Source organism: Sminthopsis crassicaudata, chromosome 3 (assembly GCF_048593235.1).
Source record: "Sminthopsis crassicaudata isolate SCR6 chromosome 3, ASM4859323v1, whole genome shotgun sequence".
NCBI lineage: Eukaryota > Metazoa > Chordata > Mammalia > Dasyuromorphia > Dasyuridae > Sminthopsis > Sminthopsis crassicaudata.
The window spans coordinates 9,559,438-9,586,813 of NC_133619.1; the positions used below are offsets into that span (position 1 = coordinate 9,559,438).

The 27,376-nt window shown below is 44.0% G+C and overlaps 1 protein-coding gene across 1 annotated transcript; it reads left to right on the forward strand.

Moving 5' to 3' along the window:
* The first annotated feature begins 17 nt into the window (after window positions 1-17).
* On the forward strand, window positions 18-27,064 carry MAB21L4 (mab-21 like 4). The gene is made up of 5 exons (XM_074297989.1): window positions 18-742; window positions 17,717-17,942; window positions 21,953-22,106; window positions 23,677-24,030; window positions 26,428-27,064. The coding sequence occupies exons 1-5, from the start codon at window positions 241-243 to the stop codon at window positions 26,518-26,520; spliced, it is 1,329 nt and encodes a 442-aa protein (XP_074154090.1). The 5' UTR covers window positions 18-240; the 3' UTR covers window positions 26,521-27,064.
* The last annotated feature ends 312 nt before the right edge of the window (window positions 27,065-27,376 follow it).

Genomic DNA, 27,376 nt, shown 5'->3' on the forward strand with positions numbered 1-27,376 from the left:
TGACACAACAGTTCCTCTCAGAGGTGCTGCCTTGGCCCCAGTTCAAGTATTTAACAGGGAAACGGCGGGGCTGCCTGTCTCCCTGGTGTTCCCGCGGCTCCGCCCCGTTGTACCTGCTCCTGGTTCTCTGGAACTCTCCCTCCGGAGCGCATTCAGCCTCGGCTCCCGGAGAGTGCGCAGCTCCTCTGGGCCCCTGAGCCGTCCCCGGACCAGAGCCGCGCTGGCTGGCTCCCCGAGGCCATGGAGGTGAAGATCTCCCTATGGCATCACTACCTGCACGCCATCCAGTCCCGCGAGACCCCCAAGATCCAGGACTATCAGAGAGCCGAGAACGTCCTGCTGACCGTGCTCGAGAGGGTCCAGGAGCTGGACTCCAGGTTTCAGGTGGATTACTCCAGGGACCTGGAGGCCTTCCACTTCGCCCTGCGCACCTCCGAGGATGACCTGACCATGGAAGTGCCTCTCTGGGTGGATTCTGAAGCCCTTTTGGTCCAGGAGGCAACAGATGGTGGGCTCGAGGAAAGGGGGCTCCGGGAGAACCTGCCCAGCCCAGCTTCCTACAGCCTGGGCATCCCCCGGGATGCGGCTGGCTTGGAGAGATGGATGACCGAGGACATCTTTAGCCCGTCCGAGAGCCCCGAGTGCCAAGGCTACCTCCTGCCCAGCAAAGTCCTCAGGCGGCTGAAGGACCTTCTCGTGGCTGCCATCGTCCACTGCAAGCACCACTGCCTCATCATGCCAGGTAGGGGAAGGATGCGTGTGTGTGACTATGAGTGTGTGTGTGTGTGACTATGTGTGTGTGTGTGTGTGTGTGTGTGTGTGTGTGTGAGGGGTGAGTTTTTGCACATTTCCTCACCAAGCTGGCAGGGCCTTTGAGGAGAGCCGGTCCCTTCTCTCTCTCTAATCACAGATTGGGGACTGGAGAGCCCGGGGAGGTTCAACCACAGGCCAGGGCTCCACGCGGGTGTCAGAGCCATGCTGCAGCCCCGGCCCCTCCGGGCTCTCCCTCCAGGTTGCTTTCCACCATCGCTCACCCCCGAGTGTTCCTCAAATGTTCCTTCTCAAACTAGGAGCACTCAGCCCGGGACAGTGCAGCCGGGAGCTTGGTGATACAGGGGCGTTATAGCAGGGAGCTAGCCCTGGGAGGGGCAGCTGCTCCCGGGGTGGGCTTCGGGTTTGGCCGCTGGCCGTCCCAGTGGCTCCTCCTGTAAGCCCTGGAGACTTAGTCCATTCAGGCCTTCATCTCCTTTTGCTCTGGGCAGCGGGTGGTCTGGGTGCCTCTGATGCTGGACCAGAGGCAGATGGTGTGGGGAAAGCTAGAACAGGGTGGGCTGTGGGGCAGCACTGCAAGGCTCTCTGGCCAGTGGGGGGAACGGTCTCCCTGAGTGTCATAGGCTGGACAGGATCGTCTCTGGGGTTCCTCCCGACTGCAGGATTCGGGGATTTGGCTTCTTCGCCCCATGGGCTTTGGGGTTAGCCATCACAGTCATGATGACTAAAAGGCATTATTTTTTAAGTCTTACTGAGGGCAAAGTGTGCCCTGGGGACACAAGGAGAAATAATCGCAGTAAAATTAACCATTAAATAGATTCACAATAATAGTATTATGAACCTTCCTAAGTCCACTTCATAGCCTTTATAAAGCACTTTATAGCCGTGATCTCATTTGCCTCTAGTCTCTGGGATAGAAGCTTTAGGGAGGATTCGCAGGTCTGAGGGCCAGCATCTCTCTGGACAAGAAGCTGCTGGGATTTTGATCTCTGTCGTTGGAGGGAGTCCCTGAGAGACAAACTCCCGGGTTTTCCCAAGTGTCAAAGCTGTGCTTCAGCATTGTTGTTTGAGCTGAAGAAAGAAGTGTCGTGGAGAACGACGATGTGCCAAAAGAGGCGACTGGGGATTTGGGTAGGATCTTAAATGAAGGGAGAATTGAGGTCATGAAAGAGAGAGAGAGCACATCCTTCAAGTCCCCAAGAAACCATTTTTTGTTCTTTCAAGTTCCCTTTACTTTAAAAAAGAATAGCTTTTTATTTTCAAAAGATATGGAGATAATAATCTGGGGGACTGAAGTCAGGAAGAGTTAAGTTGAAATTTGGCTTCAGACACAAACCAGCTGTGCAGTCTTAGGGGTATTCACCTCACCTGTTTGCCTCAGTTTCCCTATCTGTAAAATGGGGATGATAATAGCTCCTACTTCCCAGGGTTGTCATGATGAGCAAATGAGATAACATTTGGGAAGATTTTAGCACAGTATCTGGCACACAGTAGGTGCTTTGAAAATGCTTATTCTCTTGGCTTTCCCTTCCATGAACTCGGGTAGCTAATTTTGATAATTTTATTTCATTATGATTGAATTCTTTTCAATCCTATTTGTTCTATGCATCCAAAGGCACGATGGTGAGAAGGGTTCTATTGGTGAAACACCAAACAAAACAATAAGCGGGTAAGAACTTTCAGTTAGAGGGATGCACTTGGGGAAAACCATCCTGCAGGTGGGATTAAAAAAGGAGGAAAGTGTAGGGGGAAATTCATGGTTTCAAAGAGGAATTGGGTTTCCCCTTCACATTGGGGAAGGAGACCTTCAGTCCATTGGGAACAATGGTATCGCCAGCGGTCCCAGCGGGCTCTTGGGTTTGGTGCCGAGTTCTCAGCCACATCCCGAATACCCACATTCTCAGAGGGGCCCCGCCAGGATCTACAACTTCCTTCTCTCCTTGTTCTTCTATAAGCCACTAAACCACAAACCTGCGCACAGTCAGGAAAAACGACCCTGCTGACCCGTCGCCATTTGTCCTCCAAAAGCTATGGTACAAATCACCATGAATCTTTGTGAATCATCAAAGTCCCGAGTTCCCTCCCTTGATGGCTGGCTCATGCCATTGACTTGACTAGAACCTTCCTCTCCCACGTAGTGGTACTGTGGCTGCCAGGGCTGCCAAGGAGAGAGATGGCTCTATGGGGTGAGGGGGTGAAGGAGGACTTTACCTTCTGCCTGGCTTAGCTTTACGGGCTGCTGAGCTTGGAGGAATAATCAGAGCTAATATTGATATTGCCTCTAAGGGCAGGTTCAGAGATGTTATCACCCTGTTGCCTCACAACAACCCCAGGGGGGTCAGTCAACCATCGTCTCTCAGGTGCTGTTTACTGTGGGCCAGCTGTTGTGAGGAAGCTGCTCTGGACTTTATTCCTGTTTTACTCAAGAGCCAACTGAGGCGCACAGAGGGGGCTGGCAAGTAACAGCCAGGCTGACGTTTGACCTCAGGTCCTTGGCCTCTGAATGGGGTGGGATTCATACTTATGTCTCTCTTCTCCAAGCTTAATGCCCCTTCCCTTCCCTTTCCTCCCACTATGGTCTCTCTTTAAAAACTAAAGTTCTCTGGCCTCCTCTGGTAAGGAAGCCCAGAGCATCTTTATGTCAGACCTGCCATCCTTGACCCATCAAACAAAAAGAGCAATGGCTCCAAGGAGACGTAGGGAGACCGGTTCAAGCCCACCTGTCCTGGGCATAAACAGAAGGACCAGGGGAACACGAGGATGAGATTCCGAGCATATTTTTCTGAAGGCTTCCTTAAAAGGCAAGGCAGCGTACCTACCACTCAGGGCTCCGGTCCAGCCCCCTGCTTACCTCCGCTGGGACCGGAACAACCAGTCCGACGCCTCTCCTCCAGCAGGGCTTGTGTGAGACTCAGGTGGTAGTTGGGAGAAGCCCTGGCGCCCAGCCAGCCCTGGCCTTTTCCTGCCTCTCTGGACCAAAGCTGTTGGGCAGGGAGATGGGCATTGGTGCTGAAGTGGACTGCGAGACAGGGAGAGCTCAGCTTGTGTGTGTGTCCTTAGCAGCTAGCACGGCCCAGTTCAAATTCTATCAATCAGCAATAGCTGTGAGATCTTGGGCGAGACATCTAAACTCTCAGCCTCAGTTTCCTTAACTGTAAAAATGAAGAAAACAGTAGCTAATACTTCCCAGGGTGATTACAAAGATCAAAGAAGAGAATATTTGGAAAACTCTGTGCAAACTTTAAAGTCCAAAAACATGCTAATCTCTGCTGCTGCTGCTGTTGTTGTTGTTGTTATTGTGGGTACTTTAAATCCTTGCCAACTGCCAGATTGACATGATTAATGTCACACAGATAGCGAGCCACCAATCAGTGCTGAAGCAATCCAAGATTCTGCTCCGGATAAGATAATAGCTCATCTTGATATAAAGCTTTAAGGTTTACAAAACACTTTGCAGACACTATCTCTTTTGATTCTCACAACCATCTTGTAAAGCAAGTACTGGAATTAGCTCTCTTTTACAGGAAATTGAAGCAAACAGGTTAAGTGACACGACCAAGGTCACGCATCTAAGTTCAGGCAAGATTTGAACTCAAGGCTTCTTAGCTCCAAGTCCAGGGCTCTGTCCATGAAGCTATGATGCTCCCCCTCCTCCCATAATAATAAGATAATGACATTTGCCCATAAAATGGACTCAGGGCTTCCAGTCTTGGACCTGGATTAGCTCTGAAGCTGAAGAGGGAAGAGGATAGAACATGTTAGACAAATTCAGAGAAGAGATCTACCCAATTTTCCTGGATCATTGAGTATGTGTAATGGATGGCCAACTTTTGGAGGATCTTGAATGCCAGTCAAGAAGTCTGGACTTGGTTGGATATAACCCACTCTCCAGACCACCAGCTCCTCTAGGGCAGGGGCCACTTTGTTTTTCTGAATATTGGGGTGAAGGGCTTGGGGTTGAGCGTGGAGTGAGAACAACCTGGTGGCAAATTTTGGCTCTGTCATTCACTGGCTGGGTAACCAAGGGAAGATCATTTAACTCCTTTTTATCTGTAAAGTGGAGCTATTAAAAATGGCACTTTCTTCATAGGGTTCTCATGGTGCTTGTATGAGATGAGGTCTTTGAAGTGCTTTGTCAATATTCCAGTACGATTGCAAATGTCAACTGTCGGACCTGGCACAGAGCCTAGAACACCATTGTGGTTGGGACTCATCATTTCTATCATGAACAATCCTTTGTGACCCCATTTGGGGTTTTCTTGGCAGAGATACTGGGGTGCTTTTCTTTTCCAGCTCATTTTGCAGATAAGGAAACTGAGGCAAACAGGGCAAAGTGACTAGCCCAGGATCACACAGTTAGGAAGTGTCTGGGGCCAGATTTGAACTCAGGAAGATGACATTCTCTCCATTGTTACCTCTTAGAAAACCATAAGCTTTTAACACATATTTGCCGAATTGGGTTGAGTTTGTTGGCCGATGAAGAGCCTTGAAGATTTTTGTTTGTTTTCACAATCATGTTTTATTTTTTCCAATTACACATAAAGATAGTTTTCCACATTCAATTTTATAAGATTTTGTGTTCCAAATTTTTCTCTGTCCTTCTCTTCCCCCCCCCCCAAGACAGGCTATACATGTACAATCATTTTAAAGATATTTTCATATTTTTACATTGTGAAAGAAAAATCAGAACAAAAGGGAAAAACCATGAGAAAGAAAAAGCAAAGCAAAGAATAAAAAAATGAAAACACTGTGTTTCGATCCACATTCAGTATCTCTCTGGTGCAGATGGCACTTTCCATCCCAAAGTTATTGGAATTGGCTTGGATCAGCACAAGTGGAGAGAGTCAAGTCGGTCACAGTGGATCATCACACACTCTTGCTGTTACCGTGGACAACGTTATGGTTCTGCTCACTTCATTCAGCATCAGTCTGAAGCTTCTTAAACAGAGGGAGGGCGTAGCCAGACTTATGCTTTGGGAAAATTAAACTCCACTGAATGTAGAAAATGGCGGTTCGATGCCCATCCAGGTGAGGAGAACTGTGCTCTTGGGAAGGGGTGAGAGCAAAAGAAATGAACAGGAAGAAACAGACTGGAAGATCCAGAGGCTGAGTGGACAGGATGAAACCTCTCTGTCCCTTCTACTTATTCCGGCATCTCCATCAGTATCAGTGTAGAAGCCAGAGCTTTGAACTATGCAATATGCTCATGTGCTCCTTGTGCTGGGCTGACCCTGCTGGATCTTGGCGTCCTTTCTGCTCTGTTCTTGAACTCCCTGGGACGTGGACTTTACAACCCTCCCTCAGATGATCGAGAAGTACCAGCTGTTCCTCACTCTAAGTAAGAAAAATCTGAATTTCCCATTATCTACACTGCTGTGATATTCTCCCTGGGGTTTCTCTCTCCACTCAAGAGCATGAGCTATGTAGAGGAATGAATGAATGAACTCACAAGGAATGAAAAAAACTCCTTTCACTCAAGAAAACTTTCTTCATTGAAATATAGATAGATACCACAAGTTGAGGAAATGAAATAAATTCAGCTAATCTAGGTGGCCCAGTGGGTGGCGCATTGGACCCAGAATCGGGGAGATCTAAGTTCAAATACCATCTCCGATCTTTGCTAGCTGGGTCACACAGGGCAAGATACTTTACTTCCCTCTGCCTTAGTTTCCTCATATGTAAAATGGGGATAATGGTAGTATAGACTCTACAGGTCACATTAAGGCAATCTATGTCAAGTGCTTTGCAAACCTTAAATGGGATCTAAGTGTTAGCTTATGTACCCCACCCCAGCTGGAGATCCAAGGAGAAAGAGTAAGATGGTGTCTGATGCTAAGAAACTCACAGCAAAGGGCTGGGATGGGGGAAGGGCAGCACAGCTAAGACTTTGAGTAGAGGGCCGGCAGGAAGGGAGTCAAAAAAAGGTGGGAGTGGGAACAGGTCTCAAATTCCAGGCGGTGAATCAACAGGGCAGATGGCAAGTCCCCATGGTCGTCCATTTCAGCAAAAGGACGGGACTTGATTTCTTCAAGTCATCCAAGCTTGTCTCTTCTTTCTATATTGCCCTTTGGATGCCCCCTTTGGATGGGGGATGGGAAGAGACAAAGGAAATAAGATCCTCATGGGATCCTTCCACCCAGTCGTCCCGTGATATTTGGGCTGCTCAGGGATCAAATGAAGGGAAGACCCCCTACTGCTCGACTACCCCATCGGGTATGGGTAGCCCCATGTCAGGAGAAATAAGAGAAGGGCTTGCTGATGACTATTCTTGGGTGTCTTCCCAGGCTGCCAATTTCCAGGGAAGGAAGTTTCATAGCTGAAGTCCCCCACACAGGTGACATCAGAGGATCAGACCCTTCCCCAAAACAAAACAAAAAAAAATCATCAATAAAATCAACTTCCAGCCCCCTTCTTGTCTCCACCCCTTTCTCTGACAGGAAGGAAATCGATTTCAAAATGGTCAAAATGGCACCTTTCCCTGCATTTCCCTTTATTTGGAATTTACCATCCAAAGCAATAAGCATTCATCAAGCAACTACTCTGGGATAAATACTGGCTGGAGATACAAAGAGAAAATTGGCTCTTTCCCCTCAATGAGTCTCCTGCTGGAATATAATAAACCTGCCAGTTCATTCATTGAACAAACCCTTAAGTGCGGATGAGATACAAGACATTCTACTCCATTCTACTTGTCCAGGCAAGCCCATATAAGAGAACTTGAATGGAAAGACAGAATGCTAACAATTAATGTCATCAGGAGAAGCTTCCTGGAGGAGGGGGCACCTGGAGGAAGTTGGGGATTCTAAGAATCACAAGGGAAGAAGGGAGAGCATCCCAGACCCAGGGCAAAAACATGTCACGACCAACAAAGCCCCTCTTGAGTTTCCCTTGGGAGTGAGCCAATTTCTTCATTGGCTTTTTGCTATCCAGGACACACCCACTCCCTTCAATCTGTTTTACCTTCTGTCTCTATCAGAACCATCTCCAGCTTTTTCCATGTCAGACGCAGACATGAAATACCTGAGATGCTTCCAGGCACTGGGCGGATGGATCAGCCTGAGGACGGGGTGTGTTCTGGGGGCTGAAGTGCAGTAATTAAAGGAGTCACCAGTGTGGAGCCAGAGAATTTCATTTTGCCCTTTCTGCCTCCCTGGGATTTCATGGAATCTTATCATCAGAGGGAACCTTAGCAGTCTCCTAGCTTATCCCATGTTTACTTTGACTTTTGGGACTATTTCCAGTCATGGGGAGCTCACCTTCTCACAAACAGTCCATTTAAATTCTAATTGTTAGAGAGGTTTTCCTGGTATTGAGCTTCAATTCACATCCATGAAACTTCCACTCATCCACTCAAGTTCTTACTTTCTGGAAGTCAAGCTCTCTAAGCTCTTCAACAAGAAAACCCTTCAGACCTTCAGATATTTGAAAGTAGGGTTAAGGTGCCTTTCTCAAGTCTTCTTCTTCTTCTTCTTCTTCTTCTTTCTTCTTCTTCCTCTTCTTCTTTCTTCTTCTTCCTCTTCTTCTTTCTTCTTCTTCTTTCTTCTTCCTTCTTCTTTCTTCTTCTTCTTTCTTCTTCCTTCTTTCTTCTTCTTCTTTCTTCTTCCTTCTTCTTCTTCTTTCTTCTTCTTCTTCTTCTTCTTCCTTCTTCTTCTTCTTCTTCTTCTTCTTCTTCTTCTTCTTCTTCTTCTTCCTTCTTCTTCTTCTTCTTCTTCTTCTTCTTCTTCTTCTTCTTCTTCTTCTTCTTCTTCTTCTTCTTCTTCTTCTTCTTCTTCTTCTTCTTCTTCTTCTTCTTCTTCTTCTTCTTCTTCTTCTTCTTCTTCTTCTTTCTTCTTCTTCTTTTTTCTTCCTTCTCCCTCACCTCTCTTTCTATCTTGATCCTCATTTTCTGGAGTTACATTTTCTTAAAAAGTAGTGTCCAGAATAGGATACAGTTCTGTAAGTGTGAGCTGGCCAGATGAGACCATAGTAGAATGCTGTCTTCCTTACTGTGAACACTAGGATTCTGGCCATCCTATTCAAGAAAACTTTTTAGGGAAGACAAGTCATATTGTTGACTCATAAAATCTTAGACTAGGAAATGTCAATTACTTGGTACATTTTGGTACTTAATAACATGATTTGAACAAAAATGACTTGAGCAAAAAAAAAATTGCCTCCAATGCACACTCCATAAATGACCATCCAGCTTCTGCTTGGTGATCTGCAGTGAATAGGAACTCACTATTTTGGGAAGGAAGAATTCACCAAAGAATAGTTTACCTTATGCTATAAACTGTGCTAGTTCCCAACAAGATAATGTTTTCCCTCTTTCACCTCCCCCAACTGAATGGAAGCTCTTGGAGGAGAGACAGTATTTCACTTTGTATCCTTAGCAGTCAACACAATGCCTCGTGTATAATGGGTACTAAGTAAAAGATAATTGATCCTAGTGGATCAATATTTTGGATATGCTGTTTCAATCTTGTTGTCCAGATTTTATATAAAAGTTTCGAAACAATGTTCATTAATGATGTTAGTCTGTAGTATTCCTTTTTTTGCTTTATACTTCCTTGGCTTGGGTATCAGGACTGTATTTATTTAATTATATGCTTTCTTTTCCTTCCTTCCTTCCTTCCTTCCTTTCCTTCCTTCCTTCCTTCCTTCCTTCCTTCCTTCCTTCCTTCCTTTCCTTCCTTCCTTCCTTCCTTCCTTCCTTCCTTCCTTTCCTTCCTTCCTTCCTTCCTTCCTTCCTTCCTTCCTTCCTTCCTTCCTTCCTTCCTTCCTTCCTTCCTTCCTTCCTTCCTTCCTTCCTTCCTTCCTTCCTTCCTTCTTTCCTTCCTTCCTTCCTTCCTTCCTTCCTTCCTTCCTTCCCTCCCTCCCTCCTTCCCTTCCTACCTTCCTTCTTTCCATATAAGTACTAATTGTTTTTTAAAAGTTTGACTTAATTCACTAGAACAAAGGAACGAATGCTTATTCTGATTAGTTGTTTGGAGATACAAAGACAAGAAAAAAAACCAGATTACCCTTAAGGTGTTTACATTCGATCAGAGGAAATAATATAAATAAATACCAGGTAGTTACAGGTCAATTTTTTTTTTTTTTTTTCTGAGGTGGTGCTGGTGCTGGTGCAAGATGAGCAAGCTGGGAGGTCAGGGAAGGTCTCTCATGGGAGTACTCTCACTGGTCTGGGAAGGAAGCTGGGCAAAGTAGGGACAAGCAATGAGGAGCAGGCGCATTCCAGGCATGCAGGAAGCCTCTGCCATTAGGAGGGGTTGGAATGTAGCATCTGAGGAATGGGCAGATCCATTTAGCTGGAACATTGAGCGAGTGAAGGACAGTCCTATATAATGGGCCTTCAGGGAAGCTAGAGCCAGGTTATGAAAGACTTTCAATGTCAAACACAGGCCTAGGATCTTGTGTCAGTCCCTAGACATAATAGAGAGCAATTAGGGACCTGCTCTTGGGGGAGCCCAGTGCTTCTTTGTAATTGCTGCTTTTCTAGATGCTCACAGACCATCTCTTGAGGGATTGGTTCTAGAGTATCTCAGAAGTCGGACTCACTAGCTCACAGCTCCATCCCTTTCCTTTTGAGGAAATCTCAATAACATTCCCTATTACTCCTCCTGCAGCCCTTCTTCTGTTTTCTACGATCTTTCAAATGTCACGAGCCCAGAATTGATGATGACCATTTCTTTTAGCCAATAAGGACTCATTCATCTGGACCGACTGACCTGAGTTCATCAAAGGCCTCCAAGTGCCTCTTATCTTTGGTATCAATCCTCTGCCACCCATGTCGGTTTGATTGTTTTCAGGATAAAAGGTCATTCTTGGCATTGAAAATGGAAGCATGATACTGGAAGAGCAGTTTTCAAGCTCAGATCCTGCCCCATTTTTGGTCCTCCTCTTTTCTGAAATGAGGTTTTTAAAATCATCTACATCTCCTTTTTGTTGCCATTAGTCCCTCTTGCTGCTCTTACCTCAGTGAATGAAAGAAAAAGCATTTACTAAGTCTTTACTATGAATAAGGTACTGTCCTAAGTGCTGAGGATATATATATATATATATATATATATATATATATATATATATATATATATATATATATATAGTAAAGAGAGACAGTTCCTGCCCTCAAAGAACTTTCTTTCAAGTATATTAAAAAATGTGGCACATCCAAGGTATCAGAGAGCAGAGAGGGGAGTTTGGTTCTAATGAGACGGGGGATGGATATATATATATATATATATATTTTTTTTTTAATAGAGATATATATCTATTAGAGATACCATCTCTGTCTATCTATATCCATCTATGTATCTATGTATCTACCTATCTATATCCATCTATCTATGCATATATGCATCTATGTATCTATCTCATTCATCTATCTATCTATCTATCTCCATCCATCCATCCATCTATAGCCATCTATCTCCATCCATCCATCTATCTATCTGTCTATCCATCTATATCTCTATATCCATCCATCTATCTATCTCTATCTCTATCTATCTCTATATCTATCTATCTATCATCTATCTATCTGTTATCTATCCATCTATCTGTACCTATCTATCTATCATCTATGTATCTATGCATCTATGTATGTATCTTCTATGTATGTATGTATCTATCTATTTATCTATGTATCTATGCATATATGTATGTATCTATCTATGTATCTGTGTATTTATCTATGTATCTATCTATCCATCCATCTATCCATCTATCTATCTATCTATCTATCTATCTATCTATCTATCTGTCTGTCTGTCTGTCTGTCTGACTGTCTATCTATCTATCTATCTATCTATCTATCTATCTATCCATCCATCCATCCATCCATCCACCCACCCACCCACCCGTCCGTCCGTCCGTCCGTCCGTCCGTCCACCCACCCACCCATCCATCCATCCATCTATCTATCTATCTATCTATCTATCTATCTATCTATCTATCTATCATCTATCTATCTACCTGACATGCCCTTTCTATAAGTAATGGTAGCATTGACCAATTACTGAGCTCACACAAAGAGGGGGCAGCATATGTGGTTGGGGGGTTGGAGATATGTGTGTGGTGGCGGGTTGAAGGGGTGGGCAGACATTGGAGGGATTGGGTGGCAGCTGGATGGCCAGATGGGAAGGGAAGGGGCAACGTGATTTCAGGTTTGGGAGTTGCACTCATTAAGTCGCTCTGGGACGTGAGGGTACTGGGGGTCAGGGAAGGAAGTGGAAGCGATTCATTCACATTCACACAGCAAGTGAGATGTGAATATGGGATTCTAGCCCAAGCCTCTGAACTCTCAGGTTCAGGCAGTATCCCTTGTCTCCTCCTCCAGCCCCAGTGCTGTATGTGTGTAGCACTTGCTTGCTTAGTGCCCGACACAGGCCTGGAAACCAGAATATGGTGGGTCATATCTGGGCACCCAGATCTTTTTTGGACTCTGCTTCAAGACACTATAATCTCTAGCCCTATCTGGAGTCCTTCCTCTGCTCCATCCCAGGCACTGCCTACTATCAGTTTCCCAATAAAAAGGTGTGTGATCGGTAGCAAAGGTGCCAGGCTGGGTTTGTGAAGGCTTGCTGACAGTGCACTGCTCCAGAAAGCTCGTGTCCCCTCCCACGGCCCAGGTCAGGAGCCAGGAGCCGGCCTCAGGATTCTGGGAGCAGCTGGAATGGAAAGCCAAGGATGGGAGGGGCTGAAGAAGTCCAGGGCAGGAGGTGTTCCCGCTGAACCTGGACCCTGACAGCAGGGCCTCGGATGGATGCAGGGGTGTCTCATATACAGCCCTATACAATGTGAGCTTCTATTAATCCCTGGTGCAAATGGCCCAGGAGCTCACCCCTGACCAGGAGCCTCGAGGGGTGAAAAGGAAGGGAATCTCAGCTAAGTATAGGTGGGCTCTGAGCTCAGTAATTATAGCTGACATTAGGAGACCCCCTGGGGCTTTATAAAACAATCCAGTCCCTCAACTTACCATACCTCATAGTTATAGCTTTCCTTTCCAGACATCTTCCTAGCGGGGGTACATCATGCATGAGGACCCTGGGCAGACCTGGCCTGACATGAGGAGCTCTGAACACAGAATGCCCCTCACCACTGTGAGGGAACAGGGCGATGTTACAGGAAACGAGGAGCCTCTCACCAAGCCCCCCACTCCCATAGCACAGACCGAGGCTGCTATAATCCAAGACTGTGCAGCAGACCCGGAACAGTGTGACCCATTTGGGCCCCACCCAGGAGCCCTTTGGACATAAAGTCTGTTGGGTTTTTTGTCTGGTTGGTTTTTTGACTGTGGAGGGAGTTCTTGAGATTCCAGAGAGCTTTCTTGCTCTTATCTCCTTTCTGGGAGCTTTTGTTTGCTTTTAATGTCTTGTGGATTGCTTTTCCCTGGGGCTTAATGTGAATATTTTTATGAAAGGAATTGTTTACCAACCCTCAGGCCACAGGAGCCAGGGCATTTGATTTGGCAACTAGATCAGGACAATCATGCACTCAGAGTGTGGCCACTGCCCCTTCAAGTAGAGACTGGATCTACCAGATGCCTCCCATGAGAGGGTGCCCGTAAATACCCAACAAGGAGTCCTGGGAGAAATTGGTGCCTTCCTTCAAGTGTGCTGCTAGAGAATCCAAGTGGAGGGCATCTCCTTTGGGCACTGCCTTCTACTTCTACTTCCTTGTGCCCCAATTTGCCTGCTCTCCTGCTAGAGAACGTTGACAACTATTTTAAATTCTCCAGGGAAGTGCAAAGAAATATATCTATGTGAGGGACACAGTGATCAGCAGGCCAATGTGGCGCACCAAGACACTCAACAAAACTGTTGACAAGAATAGTGGAAAACACCAACATCTGTAAAACCCAGGAGAGTGAGTGGATTGAAATACCCAATGTATTCAGCTCAATTTTATGTCGGACCACAGACTAGAGAGGATTGGAGGGGGCCATCAGAAGCCATCCAGTACAATCTAGTATTAAGCACCTGTTGTATACATCATTCTATATGCATCATTGGGTGAAAGACTGGAGGTATAATTATGAATATTTACCTTTCTGAGGCAAAGAGGGAAGAAGGTAGGGAAAGCGGGAGGTACTGAGTAGCCATTTTGAGTTTTCCTTGCTGCCATTCGATGGGTCATTGTTAAGGATAGGCTAGAGGCAGAGGAAAAGATTTGGCCACTGGTGAAGAGAAAGGGTGCCCCGGAATGACCTCTGTGTCCCTTAAATTTTGGGTGCCTGAGACATAGCCTCGGTCACTTTGACTTAGTTACAATTTTAGAGAAGGGTTTAGTGTCTAATAAGGGGATTCCCTGGTGGGGAATCATGGAATACTTGACAGGAGAAATATCCAAATCAGGCTTTGAAGAAAAGATTGGTATCCAACAGGTGGAATTGGGAGGAGAGCATCATTTCAGGGTATGGAAAGGGTAAGTCATGAACGGAGGCTGGAAAGAGTAGGGACGTGGAGAGAAGCGAGAACGTGGTTTACTTTGGCTGGAGTATCCAGTACGTAGAAGGGAGGGGTGCTAAGCAAGACTTCAAAGAAAGAGCCGCAGCAGATTGGGGAGAGTTTGCTGCTAGCATCAGGCACCAGCATGGTGGGGCACATAGAGTGCTGGACATAGGGAGCTCTAGCTTTGGCCTCTACCTCCATACTTATTAGCTGTGTGATCCTGGATGTCACCCCCTTTGAGACTCACTTTCCCCATTTGTCAAAGGGTGACAAGAACACAGCACAGACCTCATAGGACTGTTGGAAAGTGAACAAAAACCTGTGTAAGCCTTGAAGAGCTAGAGAAGCTTGAGGATTTGCTCAGTAAATGTTCAGGTTTGATTGCTGGAATAAAACCAAAACAGCCATTATTTGGGAGCCCCATCTCTGGGAATGTTGTTGAGCATTTCCCCCAGTGGCTGGCAGCTGACGCACCTTACATCCTCAGCCAAGATTCGCTACATCGAACAATAGCCTATTAATTTTCTGTTTATCCGGGCATCAATCAGAGAGTCAGTGTGGTAGACTGGTGGTTAGGAAACTGGCTCTGAAGCCAGGACGTATTGTCTGTGGCATGTACTGGCTGTGTGATCCTGGGCAAGTCACTGAATCTTGGCTTCCTCATTTTTCTCATCAGTAAAACAATACCTGCCACACAGGTTTGTTGTGAGGAACAAATAAGAGAATTGTCAAAGTGCTTGTCTCGTGCCTGGCTCAGTGGGTGCTTAATAAATACTTTTTGTCTCCCTTCCTCACCCAGGTTTAAGGTATTGATCTCTACCAAAGGGTAGAAAGTCCCATCCCAATGGGCTTTGAGAGTCGAGTTACACACACACACACACACACACACACACACACACACACACACCCCACATACACACACAAAAACACACATACCACATTCACACACACCACATACACACACACACAAACACACACACACCACATACACACACAAACACACATACCACATTCACACACACCACACACACACACAAACACACACACACACCACATACACACACAAACACACATACCACATACACACACACAAACACACACACAAACACACACACACAAACACAAACACACACACACACACAAACACACACACACACACACACACAAATTCAAGATAATTTTGGGGATGGGTGAGAAAGTACTAGCAGGTGAGAGAAGGATAAAGAAAAAGCAACTATGGAGTCAAATAGTTCTAAATGAATGACAAGAATAAGAGAAACATACATGGGTATTATCCTTTGCATCCATTATCTCATTTGATTGTCAAAGCAACTCTGTGAAGTGAGAGGAACAGGAGGATTATTTCTATTTCATAAATGAGAAAGTGGGGCACAAAGAGGCAGTCAGTTAGCCAGCTCATACAGCTAGTAAAGTACCGGAGGCAGGGATTCAAATGTGAAAGGGCAACTCTACTCGTGCCTTCTAGTAGTTCATCGAGGAAACATCCATCAATCAATCAACAATCAGAACAATCAAGAGAACAACATAATAAGCACCTTATGTATCAGGCATTCTGTGCTGAGCACTGGGGATACATAGAACAAAATCAGCCCCTACCCTGGGAAAACTCCCCACTCTAAAGCCAATAATGGACAGGGATTCTGTTCTTCATGTGCCAAATCCTAACCATCTACCCTGTTTCTTTGAACTGCTTCCAGTTCAATTGAACAAATCTTTATTAAGTGCCTACTATGTGCTAGGCTCTCCCCAAAAGGGTGTGGATGGGATTGTGGCCAACACATAGAGGAAGAATGTTTTCATTTAGTCACCACCAGAAGACAAATCCATTAATTAATTGGGAGGAAGGATACCCAGGCTCCACTGGGAACATTCCGTGACTAACAGGACAAGAAAGGTAAACTAATGAGTTCAGAAAAACAACACCTAAAAAAGGAACTCTGGGAAGTTTCAAGTCCAGAGAAAAACAAGGCTAAAAAGGCTGTGCAAGGATACTGAGCAAGTTGGCTTTGGTTTAGGGCCAAGGAGAAACTGACACTCATCTTCATCATCGTGGCTGTTAATAATTACCGTCCAAATCATACTTTTATACATCATGTATGGTTCCATGATTCCCAGAACTCAGCATAGGTCCTGGACCATAGTAGGGACTTAATAAGCATTTGTTGTAACTGAATGAAATCTCAACCATTTGGGTTGTCCTTCCATCCGTACAGATCTTGTCTTATCTATGCCTTTTCTTCCTGTTTGTTGTCTATTGCCTCCTAGGACTCCTCCATTAAAAATCTGCCCAATGATGTGGGAACCTGCCTCAAATTCTTTCAATAATCTGTAACCATGAAGCTTCAGCATGTTAATCTGCTGTTCTTTATGCTCCTTCCATGACTGATCCACCTTTTGTCCATTCATTTATGCCACAGATATATCCTCTATGTTACCTCTCATATACCATTGAAGCTCCTTAAGGGCAAGAACTGTTTCATTTTTATTTTTATATCCATAGCACCTAGCACCGAATCAGTAAGTGAATAATTAACGAATTCTCATTGATTTATTGCACCCGCATCAGAAAAAAATCTCTCTCCCTGTTTACCACTGCCCTCCCTCTCTTCCCCTATTACAATGTAAGTTCCATGAGAGCACAGAATATCGATTTTTGAAAAATATCTTTATCTCCATCACAAAGTGTCATGATTGACACTTAGTATTTACCAAATACTTTTTCATTTGTTCATTCATTTTTTAATTTTATTTATTCACTCAGTGATTTTCTTTTTCACTGTCAGTAATATTCCATAGCCAACTTATGGCCACTGTGGACCTATCTATTGCCCTTTGGGTGACCTTCCTTGCTGATTCTTCTGAGATCATGGTAGTGCTTTATGAGTAACAACCACAAGGACCATACAGCTTCTGACTACTAATCCTACTAATAACATCTTGCCTACAGTGAGCTCAAGAGAATACCATGATGGTTCTGGGTCAACTCATCACTTCGGCCTGATGTATAATTCCCAGAGCTGTTTACCGTGATATTGACACAGAATGGATGATATCCAGAGAATGTTAAAGGTCAAGGCTGGTTGTCATGAGGTCGGGGTTAGCTTTATTAAGAAAAGATTAACTTACCTCCTAACAGATAAATGATGAACCGTCTGTTTCCAAAAGAAGTGCAAACTATTGGTGGTCATCTGAAAGGATGCCCCAAGTCACTAATAAGAAAAGAACACAAATCAAAATAATACTAAGATTCCCCTTATGTTCAGCCTATTGGCAAAGAAAAAGAAAAGATGGAAATAGTAGTGTGAGAGGAGTTATAGAAAGATGGCTTTATTCTTTGTTTTAAGGAAGTTAAGTTTGAGAGATGAAAGAGTATATAATACATTACATAATACATACATACATATATATATATACATATATATATATGTATTAAAGAGAATGATTTACATTTAGGGATACCCAATATTGTTCATTTCTGGCCCTTGTTTCAGGTTCCCTGAATGCAGCAAATTTAAAGGAAGAAGATCTCCACATGTCCTTGCTGGTGTCCAGTGGCTGGAGAATGATCCGGTTCAATATCATCCCTGTGCTGAAGAAGAACCACAATATCCTTCACCTTCAAAGGAAGCAGCTGGCCAGAGGATTCCCAGATGACAGCTTGGAGAAAATTCAGCGCCAAGGAGCTGATCTTATACCCTCAAGTTCCCATCATTGGCGGTAAATTCTACTAACTTTCTGTTCCCCCCTTCCCTTATCTCCCAGGGCACAGAGACATCCTAGAAGGAGGCAGCAGGGAAGCCCCACATCTTACTAGCCTTTATCTTAAGGATAACCAGGTGATACAGTGGAGAGAGCACTAGTCTTGAGATCCAAAAGACTTGAGTTCAAATGTGACCTCAGACGGTTATTAATTGTGTAAAACTGGCAAGTCACTTAACTTCTATCTGCCTCAGTTTCCTCATCTATAATAATAGCACCTACTTCCCAGTGTTGTTCTGAAAATCACATGACACAATAAAGTATTTTACAACTTTAAATCTCTGTAGAAATGTTATCTACCCTTATTTTCCCTGATAGAAGCAGCAAACTTAATCATGGGTGTTAATAATCAGTTAGGTTCTGTCCAATCTGGGGCTGCTTGACCAAAAGATTTAAGATCAAACTTAGCACTGTGGTCAGCGGGTGTGGTGCCCCTAGTGCTGGCTCTTTACAAAATTGCTCGGGGGGGATGGAGTAAGACCCTCAGAGACCATGTTAACCAACAGAAGATGCATCTGTGCTCCCCTGGGGACATCGAGGGCTTCTTGGGGCTAGGCTTCCAAAGGGATGGGGATGATTAGATCCCATTCCAGGATATTATCATAATTATCATTTGCATTCCTGTGACCCCTTTCATTTGAGGTTCTCAGAGCACTTCAAAAATATTCATTAAACTGGCCACACCCTTGAGAGCCAGATCCCCATTATTCTCCTTGCCAGATGAGGGAGCCCAGATAAGAGAGTGTTATCTGTCTTGTACAAGGTCACAAAGTACCCAGAGGCAGATTTCAGGATTTCAAGATCTGCTTGGGGAAATGTAGCTTCCAGGATTGAGAAGTGACAGCCCCATGATCCTCTGCTGCCCTTGTCAGAGTCCACCTGAAGGATTCTGTTCAGTTCTGGGTACAGCATTTGCTTGGTACAGAGTCGGTGCTTCCTCAATGTCTGCTGATCCATCTAGGGACTGCCTGAGTTTAGGGAGGGCATTGATTAGGTGGAAACGATCAAGAAAAAGGTGGACAAAACATGAATAATCTGCCATGGGAAGGGACCTGGGGAGACAGAACTCCTTTAGCATGAAGACTCAAGTGGAGGAGGTGGAGAGGTGGGGGATGGATCTTAGAGTATTAGAAGGACTGCTGTAGGGAAGAACCCATAGACCTTTTCTGCTTGCCAGAGGCTGGATGGTTCTGGGTGGTCACTGAAAAGATGCCCATTTGGTCAGATGCTGGGGAAAAAAGCTTCCTGGCCTTCGAGGTTCCCAAATGGGATGAGCTCTCTTGAGAGAGGGAGGGGCCAGCCAGAGATGGGTTTTTCAGGTATCTCTTCCTTTAAGGTGGCTTCATGTCCTAATTCCTGCCACCTCCCCCACCCCAGAAATCAGAAATACCTGTTCTGCCTTCTCCTTTCTCACTCTCGGGCCTTTTTAGGGCTGCCCATCCCTGTATGCTCCGAGCTCTTAGCTGCACCAACGGACGCTGTGGCCAAGAATTTTCTCCCTTAGCTGATTCCCAGTGGGTGTTCTTCCCAGGGACAGGATTTATGGTCATTGATGAGTAACACTTCTGGGAGGGTGAGGAGAGGTAGGAAACTGCAGGCAGTGACTGAAGGGAGAGATTGAGCAGATCTACTGTCCTGAGACCAAAAGGGAGAGATGTGAGGAGGATGGGGGATTAGATTACCTCAACGGTCATTTCCAACCCACAGCCCATGAGATCTGAGAGATCTATGACTGCCTTTCCTAAAATGACAGTGGTTAAGCAGAGTGTTTCTTGTTAATGACAGTGATTTAATAATAGTGACTTGGAAGATTATATAAATCACATCATCCAAGGACCCATTAAAGGAACTGGAAATAATCAGTGTGCGCTAGAAAGAGGGATGAGTTCACTGACACAGAACCTGAGTTCAAAGTCTTGCTTTGCTATTAGCTGGGTGACCTTGGGCAAATAAAAAAATCATATATGGATATGATATACACAAAATAATTAAAAACAAGGTTGTTTGTGAGGTGGACAGCTAAATGGGCACCGTGCATAGATCATTGAGCTTGGATTCAGGAAGACTTCTCTTCATGAGTTCAAATATGGCCTCAGACACTTAACAGCTGGGTGATCTTGGGCAGGGCATTCAGCCCTGTTTGCCTCAGTTTCCTCATCTGTAAAATGAGTTGGAAAAGGAGATGGAAAACATTCCTGTATCTTTAGCAAGAAAATCCCAAATGAGGTCATGACTAAAATGACTGAACAAGTTGGAGAAAGAGAACTTCAGGATTGGGGATCAATCAAGAAATGTGACACTTGAGAAGGTGGGAACTGATCTGCATCTTCAAGAAGGAGATGGCTTTCTGGGGCAGAAGTGAGGAGGGTGTGCATAAAAGACATAGAGGATAGGCTGGGCAAAGGTGTAGAGGCCTGAGATAGAGTATGAGGGGTGAGGGAAAGAGAGTGGATACAAATGAGTGGATCTCAAAGTAAGGAAAGAGAGGGATGTAGGATGACTTAAGGATGCTGGGTCAGGGTCAGGTTACGAGGGCTTTCAAAGCAGAACAAAAGACTTTATAGTTAATCAATCAACACACATGTATGTTGAATGAACTATGCTAAATATGGAGCATAAAAAGAAAAAAAACCAGAGTTGTATATGCTAAAGAAAGGAATAAATATTCAATCCTAGAAGGAAGAGGGAACCTTTGGAGTTCACCGTGTAGAGAGAGGGGTTGACATGGACAGATCTGGGATTTGGCAGCTGCCTGGAGGATGAATGAGTGAGGAGAGATGTGAGGCTGCCAGACCATTAAGATGACTTGTAGTAGCCCAGGGGAGAGGGGCTGGGAGCTTGAGCTAGTGTGGTGACATTTCAAATGGAGATAATGTGAATAGAAATGCTAAGCCTTGATGACTGGCTGGATATGTGAGCTGAGAGCCTGTAATGAGTAGAGAAAGATACCCATGTTTCAGGTCTGGAAGGCTGGAGGGTGCTGGTGCCTTCCATAGTAATAGGGAAGTTTAGGGGAAAGACCTTAAGATCAGTTTAGGACATATTTAATTTCAGGCAAACAGTCAATAAAGATGTTTCTGAGACATCCGGTTCATTATCAGAGATGGAGTTGGAAATGCTGAGCTATTTTAGGACTGGATTTCTGTACATTACTCAGTATCTTGTGAATTGTTAAGACAGCACTGGGCAAAAATTTGAATATTGTAATGAACTAGAGTCATCTACCAATCATTATGACTTTGTCTCCACAGCTGTGTTCTCTCTTTGATGCAAGTCTTCAACTTTCTTGTAGCTTATAGTCTCAGGGAGCCAGCTAGGGCACAGAGACATCCAGTGACTTGTCCAGTATCAAGGACAATTCTTTCTGTTGTTGTTATTAGGTTTGGGTATTTTGTTGTTGTTGTGGCTGGAGATTTGTTGGTGTTACGAAGCAGTCTAGGTTAAGAGATTTGTCCAGAGTCATAAAGCTAGTTTCAATTGTCTTGAGGTTGGATTTGAACTCAGGTCCTCCAGAGTTGGTGCTCTATCCACTGCAGTGCCACCTAGCTGCTCCAAGAGGCAGTGCTTGAAGCCAAATCTTGCTGGGTTTATGAATCTGGTTCTCTTAATGCCTTTATTGAGAAGAGTTAACAAAAAAACATCCATCCTTTCTTTCCCAGATTTCAGAAATATTTCCCATGAAGGCTTCTCCTAACCATACTGTCTGTACCCATATTTTAACAAATGTAGGGGTTTTTCTTTCTCTAAAATCCATCAAATTAATTTGGAAACTTTCCTTCTAAATCCATAGCCTAGTCATACTCTTCTGTCTCTGAGCCCTCATGTACATATCCAGGTGATTTATAATAGTGATGGAAAAAAAACCCAGAATTTTAAGGACTTTTACTTGGATGTTCCCCAAGATTTGCAGCTATTGGAACACTTTGGATTTTGCTTGTTTGTTTATTTCCATGTTGCTTTGTCTTTAGGATCTCCACTGACAACCTCATTACCAAACTCCTCAGCATTGTGGGTTCCCTCAAAGGCTACCGTCTGGACAGCCTCTCCATCTTGGATAGGGTCAACAATGAGGGCTGGCGTGAGGGAGGCAAGAAAGCCGGTCTCACATTTGACCACCTGAAGGTCAGTGATTGGGGTCATCATGTACTTTTGAGGCATGGACTGTGTGTCTGGATTCTCTGTTCACTTCCTCTGAAGCCCCCTTTAACTCTAGACTGATGAACAATATGACTCTGGGCTAGAGTACAGCTCTAAGGCTAGCTTTGTAAAAATAACTCTGATTCATTTTAACAACAGGAAGACCAACTGACCAATAATCAATTAACAACCATTTATCAAATGCACATTATGTACCTGACACTAGAAGACAAAGACAGTATGACAGGACATGTTGTTACAGCGCTTCCATTCTCTGGGGGAGATTAATATGCAAATCAATATAGCATAGAAAGAACAAATAAAAAATAAACACAAGCTTCTGAGGAAGGATGGGATTGAAGCAAGAAAAGGTTTCACGAGGGCTTTTCCTGGCTTTCTTCTAAACAGCTCCAGTCCCACTATCCACAGGAGATCTCTCTCCAACCACCTGCCCACTTGTCCCAGAGCCTTTCCTTTGAGATTACCCTGTTTTCACTGAATAGGTCTTCATAAACCTAATTGTTGACATGTTGTCTCTCCATTAGATTAAGGGAAGGGATGAATTGTGCCTTTCTTTGATTGCCCTACATAGTAAGCGCTTAATAGGTGTTTGTTGACTCATGGGATATGTCCAGCCCATGAACGAGCAAAAACCAGGGCAAAGATTGAGATAGGAAATGGAGTGATGGTGTGAAGGTGCAGCCAGTTTGGTGGTTCTGAGTGAGAATAATAAATGATAAGGCTTTAAAGATTCCTAGAGGGCAAAGTAATAAAGGGCTGTAAAATCACTTAGGACTTTGGAAAGATCTTTGGCAGAAAGTGGGAGTGGAGCTGAGTGCAGAATCCAGGGACACCCAGAAATAGAAATGAGGGGAGAGATTTCAGTCATGGGGGCCAGGTTAGTGCAAAGTCCTAGGGATGGGAAATGCCACATTTGAGAGAGTTAATAAGAAAATTGGATTATAGCATATATGGAGGGAAGAAAAATATGAGCCTGGAAAGATAGGGGAGGACCAGTGATGAAGGTCTTTGAAAGCCACAAGGGAAGAATTTATATTTGATCATAGGCATGAAGAATTTATTGGACTTTTTATTGTTCCAATTGGAATTATTCTTTTTCTTCCAGTAAGAACCACTGGAGTTTATTGAGTAAGAAAATGACATGACGAGGCCTAAGCTTTAGGAAATATCCTTTGGGCAGCTCTGGAGAGGAAGCTTTGGAGTGAGGAGGGGAATGAATGAGAAGGTTATTACAGGAATCCAGATGAGAGAGGATGATAGCTGGAACAAGGTGGGGGGACATGAAGAGAAGGCCATGATTGCAAGAGATGCTACAGAGACTGAATGAGGAGCCTCATGATGACTAACATTGCACAGTTGTGATCTAGTTCCCAGAGTCCCTCCCTCCCTTAGTTAAGCTGAGCAGCAAATCCATGCCACAAGACAGTTCTGGGGGTCCTGGATTCCAGTATTTTTTGAGAGACCTACAACATCTTTCCCTGCTCACCTCCTGCCCTTGACTTTGAGCCCTGAATGGATAATCTGTTTCCTACAGATGGTGCTTCTGTGGGCCACCGAACTCTTCCCATCCCCAGAAGACTGGAGTGACCTGGAAAGTTCCGTGTACCGGTTGCTGGTGATCTTGCTCTGCTGCCTGGCCACCAAAAAACTTCCCCACTTCCTCTTCCCTCAGCACAATCTTTTCCAAGGTCAAGGTCTTGATCTGAACTCTTTGTACCAACAAGTTGAAAAGTTTGCTGGACAGCCAGAGCAGTTCTTGAAGATCCATGTGACCCATCTGTTCTCCAGCTCCCCGAGGATAGACAATGGCATCAAGGCCTTCCTGCAGCTCCCTGCCAACAACCAGAGCTACTGGGATACTGCCTATTTTGATGTCCTCCTGGATAAGGTAGGAACCTGCCACCATGCCCGCCAGCACAGAGAGAAGGAGACTAACCTGAGCTTTCTTTATATTCCCAGTTCTTTCTATCTTTCTATCTATCTATCTATCTATCTATCTATCTATCTATCTATCTATCTATCTATCTATCTATCTATCTATCTTATCTATCTATCTATCTATCTATCTATCTGTATCTATCTATCTATCTGTATCTATCTATCTATCTGTTATCTATCCATCTGTATTTATGTATGTATGTATGTATGTATCTATCTATCTATCTATCTATTTATATCTTTTATCTCTCTATCTAGATAGAGAGATAGTTATATATATGCCTCAGCATCTAAAAGCCCTGAATAAATATATTTATTTATTTGTTTGAATATATTTGTTTGAATGAGAGACATAGAAGGTCTCTTTATAAAGTCATATAACACTAGTGTGGGATAATTGAAAATTCTCAAATCCTCATTCCCCCCAAATATTTTCACTGCCACCTTAATTTAAAAAGCAAACACATTTGGAACTTAATGAACATAAAAATTAGCACTTTAATATTCAAAGTAGAACATAAAAAGTGGATTGCCATGAATCATTGAATCTTTATTCCAGATGGATTGCTCTTTTACCAGTTCAACACACAACTTTTAAAGCAACCCTGCTTGTCTATGTCTTCTGAACTTCTGGTCTTTTCTGTGCACTGAAAACAAGTTTCACTGGCTTTCATATTTTTTTTTTCTTTTTGCCTTTCCCACTGGTAGTCCCTCTCCCTTAAGCCTTCCCCCTACTTAAAAACAATTGTTGAAATAAATAAGAATGATTTTAGCTAGCCTCCTATGTATGTAGCACTTTAAGACCTTCCTGAATTAATGTTGTCTAATTGTTTTTTTTTAATAAATTGGTTTAGTCAAGCAAAACAAATCTAATTCTAAAAATGTGTCCTCTTGCACTTTGAGTCCATCACTTGGCACCCAGGAACGGGTGGGATTTTTCATCATGGGTCCTCTATACTTATGAAGGATCCTGCCTTGGACCAGAGTCTTTGGGCTTTCAAAGTTGCTTTTTTTTTTTTTTTTTAATCATATCATTGTTATTGTTTAAATTATCTTCTTGGTTCTTCTCAATTCATTCTGCATCAGTTCATGCAATTCTTCCCAGAATTCTCTGAAATTATCCTTCTTTCTTTCTTTTTGCCATTATGGCACAGTGATATTCCATGAAATTCCTATCCCATGACAGAGACAGCTAGGGGTACTCAAAAAAGCCAGGCTTAGAGTTAGCAAGACAAGTTCAAATCCAATCTCAGACACTTACTAGCTGTATTATCCTAGGCAAGTCTTTTTTACTTTTCCCCTCTCAATTTACTCAATTGTATAATAATATACAATATAATATGATATGATATGATATAATTTATATATTATAAAATTATATATATATATATATATAATATAAAAATAGTAATAATAGCATACATCTCACAGTGTTGTTATAAGGACCAAGTGAGTTAATATTTAAAAAATGTGCCTGGCACATGATAGGAGCTACATGCTCACTCCTCTTCCCATAATTTGTTCAGCCGTTTCCCAACTGAAGGGCAATCCTTTCATTGCCAATTCTTTGCCACTGCCAAAAAGTTCCCCAGGCCCAGCCCTCTGTGTCCCTCCCTGGCCCTCTTAAGCAGAATGGGGATTTCTGTTTCATTTTTGTTGTTTGTTTGGTTTTTTCCTCATGTCCCCCCCCCCCCCCCAAACACACACACACTCTAGTACAGTGCCTGGCACATAACAGATACTCAATAAACACATGCTAAGTTGAATAGAAGGAAATCCTCCTCAGGTGTCTCATTGTGTTCAGATTGACCTTGGGCTTCTGCAGGCTGCACCGATGGAGCGGAAGTTCTGGCTGGTCTAACTGAGCTGGAGGAGATTCTACAGTTGCAGATTCAGGATGTGTTTTTAGTGGGGTTCATCCTCTAGTTAGGGGGCAATAAAATGTTGAACCCAACAATTCTTGAAACAGAGAAGTCTTATGGTCTGCCTTCATGGTATTATAGACTTCTCTGGTATTATATAATAGTAATATAGACTATATATATAGACAAAATTAGATAACCTTCAGGTCCTGGGGGCTGGCAGCATGGTATGACCTGGTCATATTAGGAATCATGGATGAGCCTGGGGGCTTGGGCTAATTCTTCCACTCCTACAGCTTGGTGAAGTGTGACCAGGGCCCAGACTAACAGAAGCTGGAGTCCTAAAGACCTTGACATTCCTCTTGCTGGGATGAGAAATATCCCGAGCCCTGACTGAGTGCGCACGCGCGCACACACACACACACACACACACACACACACACACACACCATGCTTCTCATTTCTCACCCTCCTCTCCTCTCTAGTTCCAGGTCTACAACATTCAAGATAAAAATCGGATTTCGGCAATGCAAAATATCTTCTTGAAGACCAAGAAGTTGGAGAATCCTTCAAGCTGAGCTGCACTATTTTTTGTCCCTGAGAGACAATAGCTTTTTGGGGAATCTTCTCACGAGGTCACTGGGCCCTTGTGGGGACCTCCTTCCTCTGGGCACTCCCCTTTCCTTTTCCTTGCCCTCGGACAATGCCTCAGAGCACCATGGGACAAGATGGGAGGGGAAGGCATCGGTTTTCTGGGAGATCTTGGCATTCAGCTTTTTCTCTCAGAATGCAAGAGGTGATGGGCTCTGTATGGAGAACAGACACTGGTGGATGAGTATATGAATATTGGGATTTTCCATTGTGACCAAAGTCCGCCAGCACGGTGCTGTCATAACCATATTGTATTACACTGAAGTATAGTCTTTGGTCCCTAGGGTTAGGGTTCAGATTTGCTGCTTTTATTTATCCTCACCGAGATTTGGGGTCGATACCCACACCCGCACAAGAATACCTACCCTTGACAATGGGTATGTGAGCACGGACTGGAATTCTCTTAGCAATGAAATGTGATGTGATTGATCTAAAATAAATAAGTGCCAGTGGATGGGATCTGCGGATGGAGCCGGTGTCGGGGTTTCTTTGCTTCTTTTGAGTTTTGCCTCTTGAAATGTAGAGAAATGCTCCTGCGCTCTTCTGAATTCTTTCCCATGGCCGTATACTAGAAGTGATTCCTAGTGTTCCTATGTTCTCCTATGTTTTGATATAACTAACAATTATAGTAACATATACTAACAGTTATAGCAACATATGAACTAACAATTATAGTAACATATACTATATATGTTACTAACAGTTATAGTGACATTAACTAGCAGTTATAGTAACATAGTAACAGTTATAATAACATATACTATATATCTTACTGTTATAGTA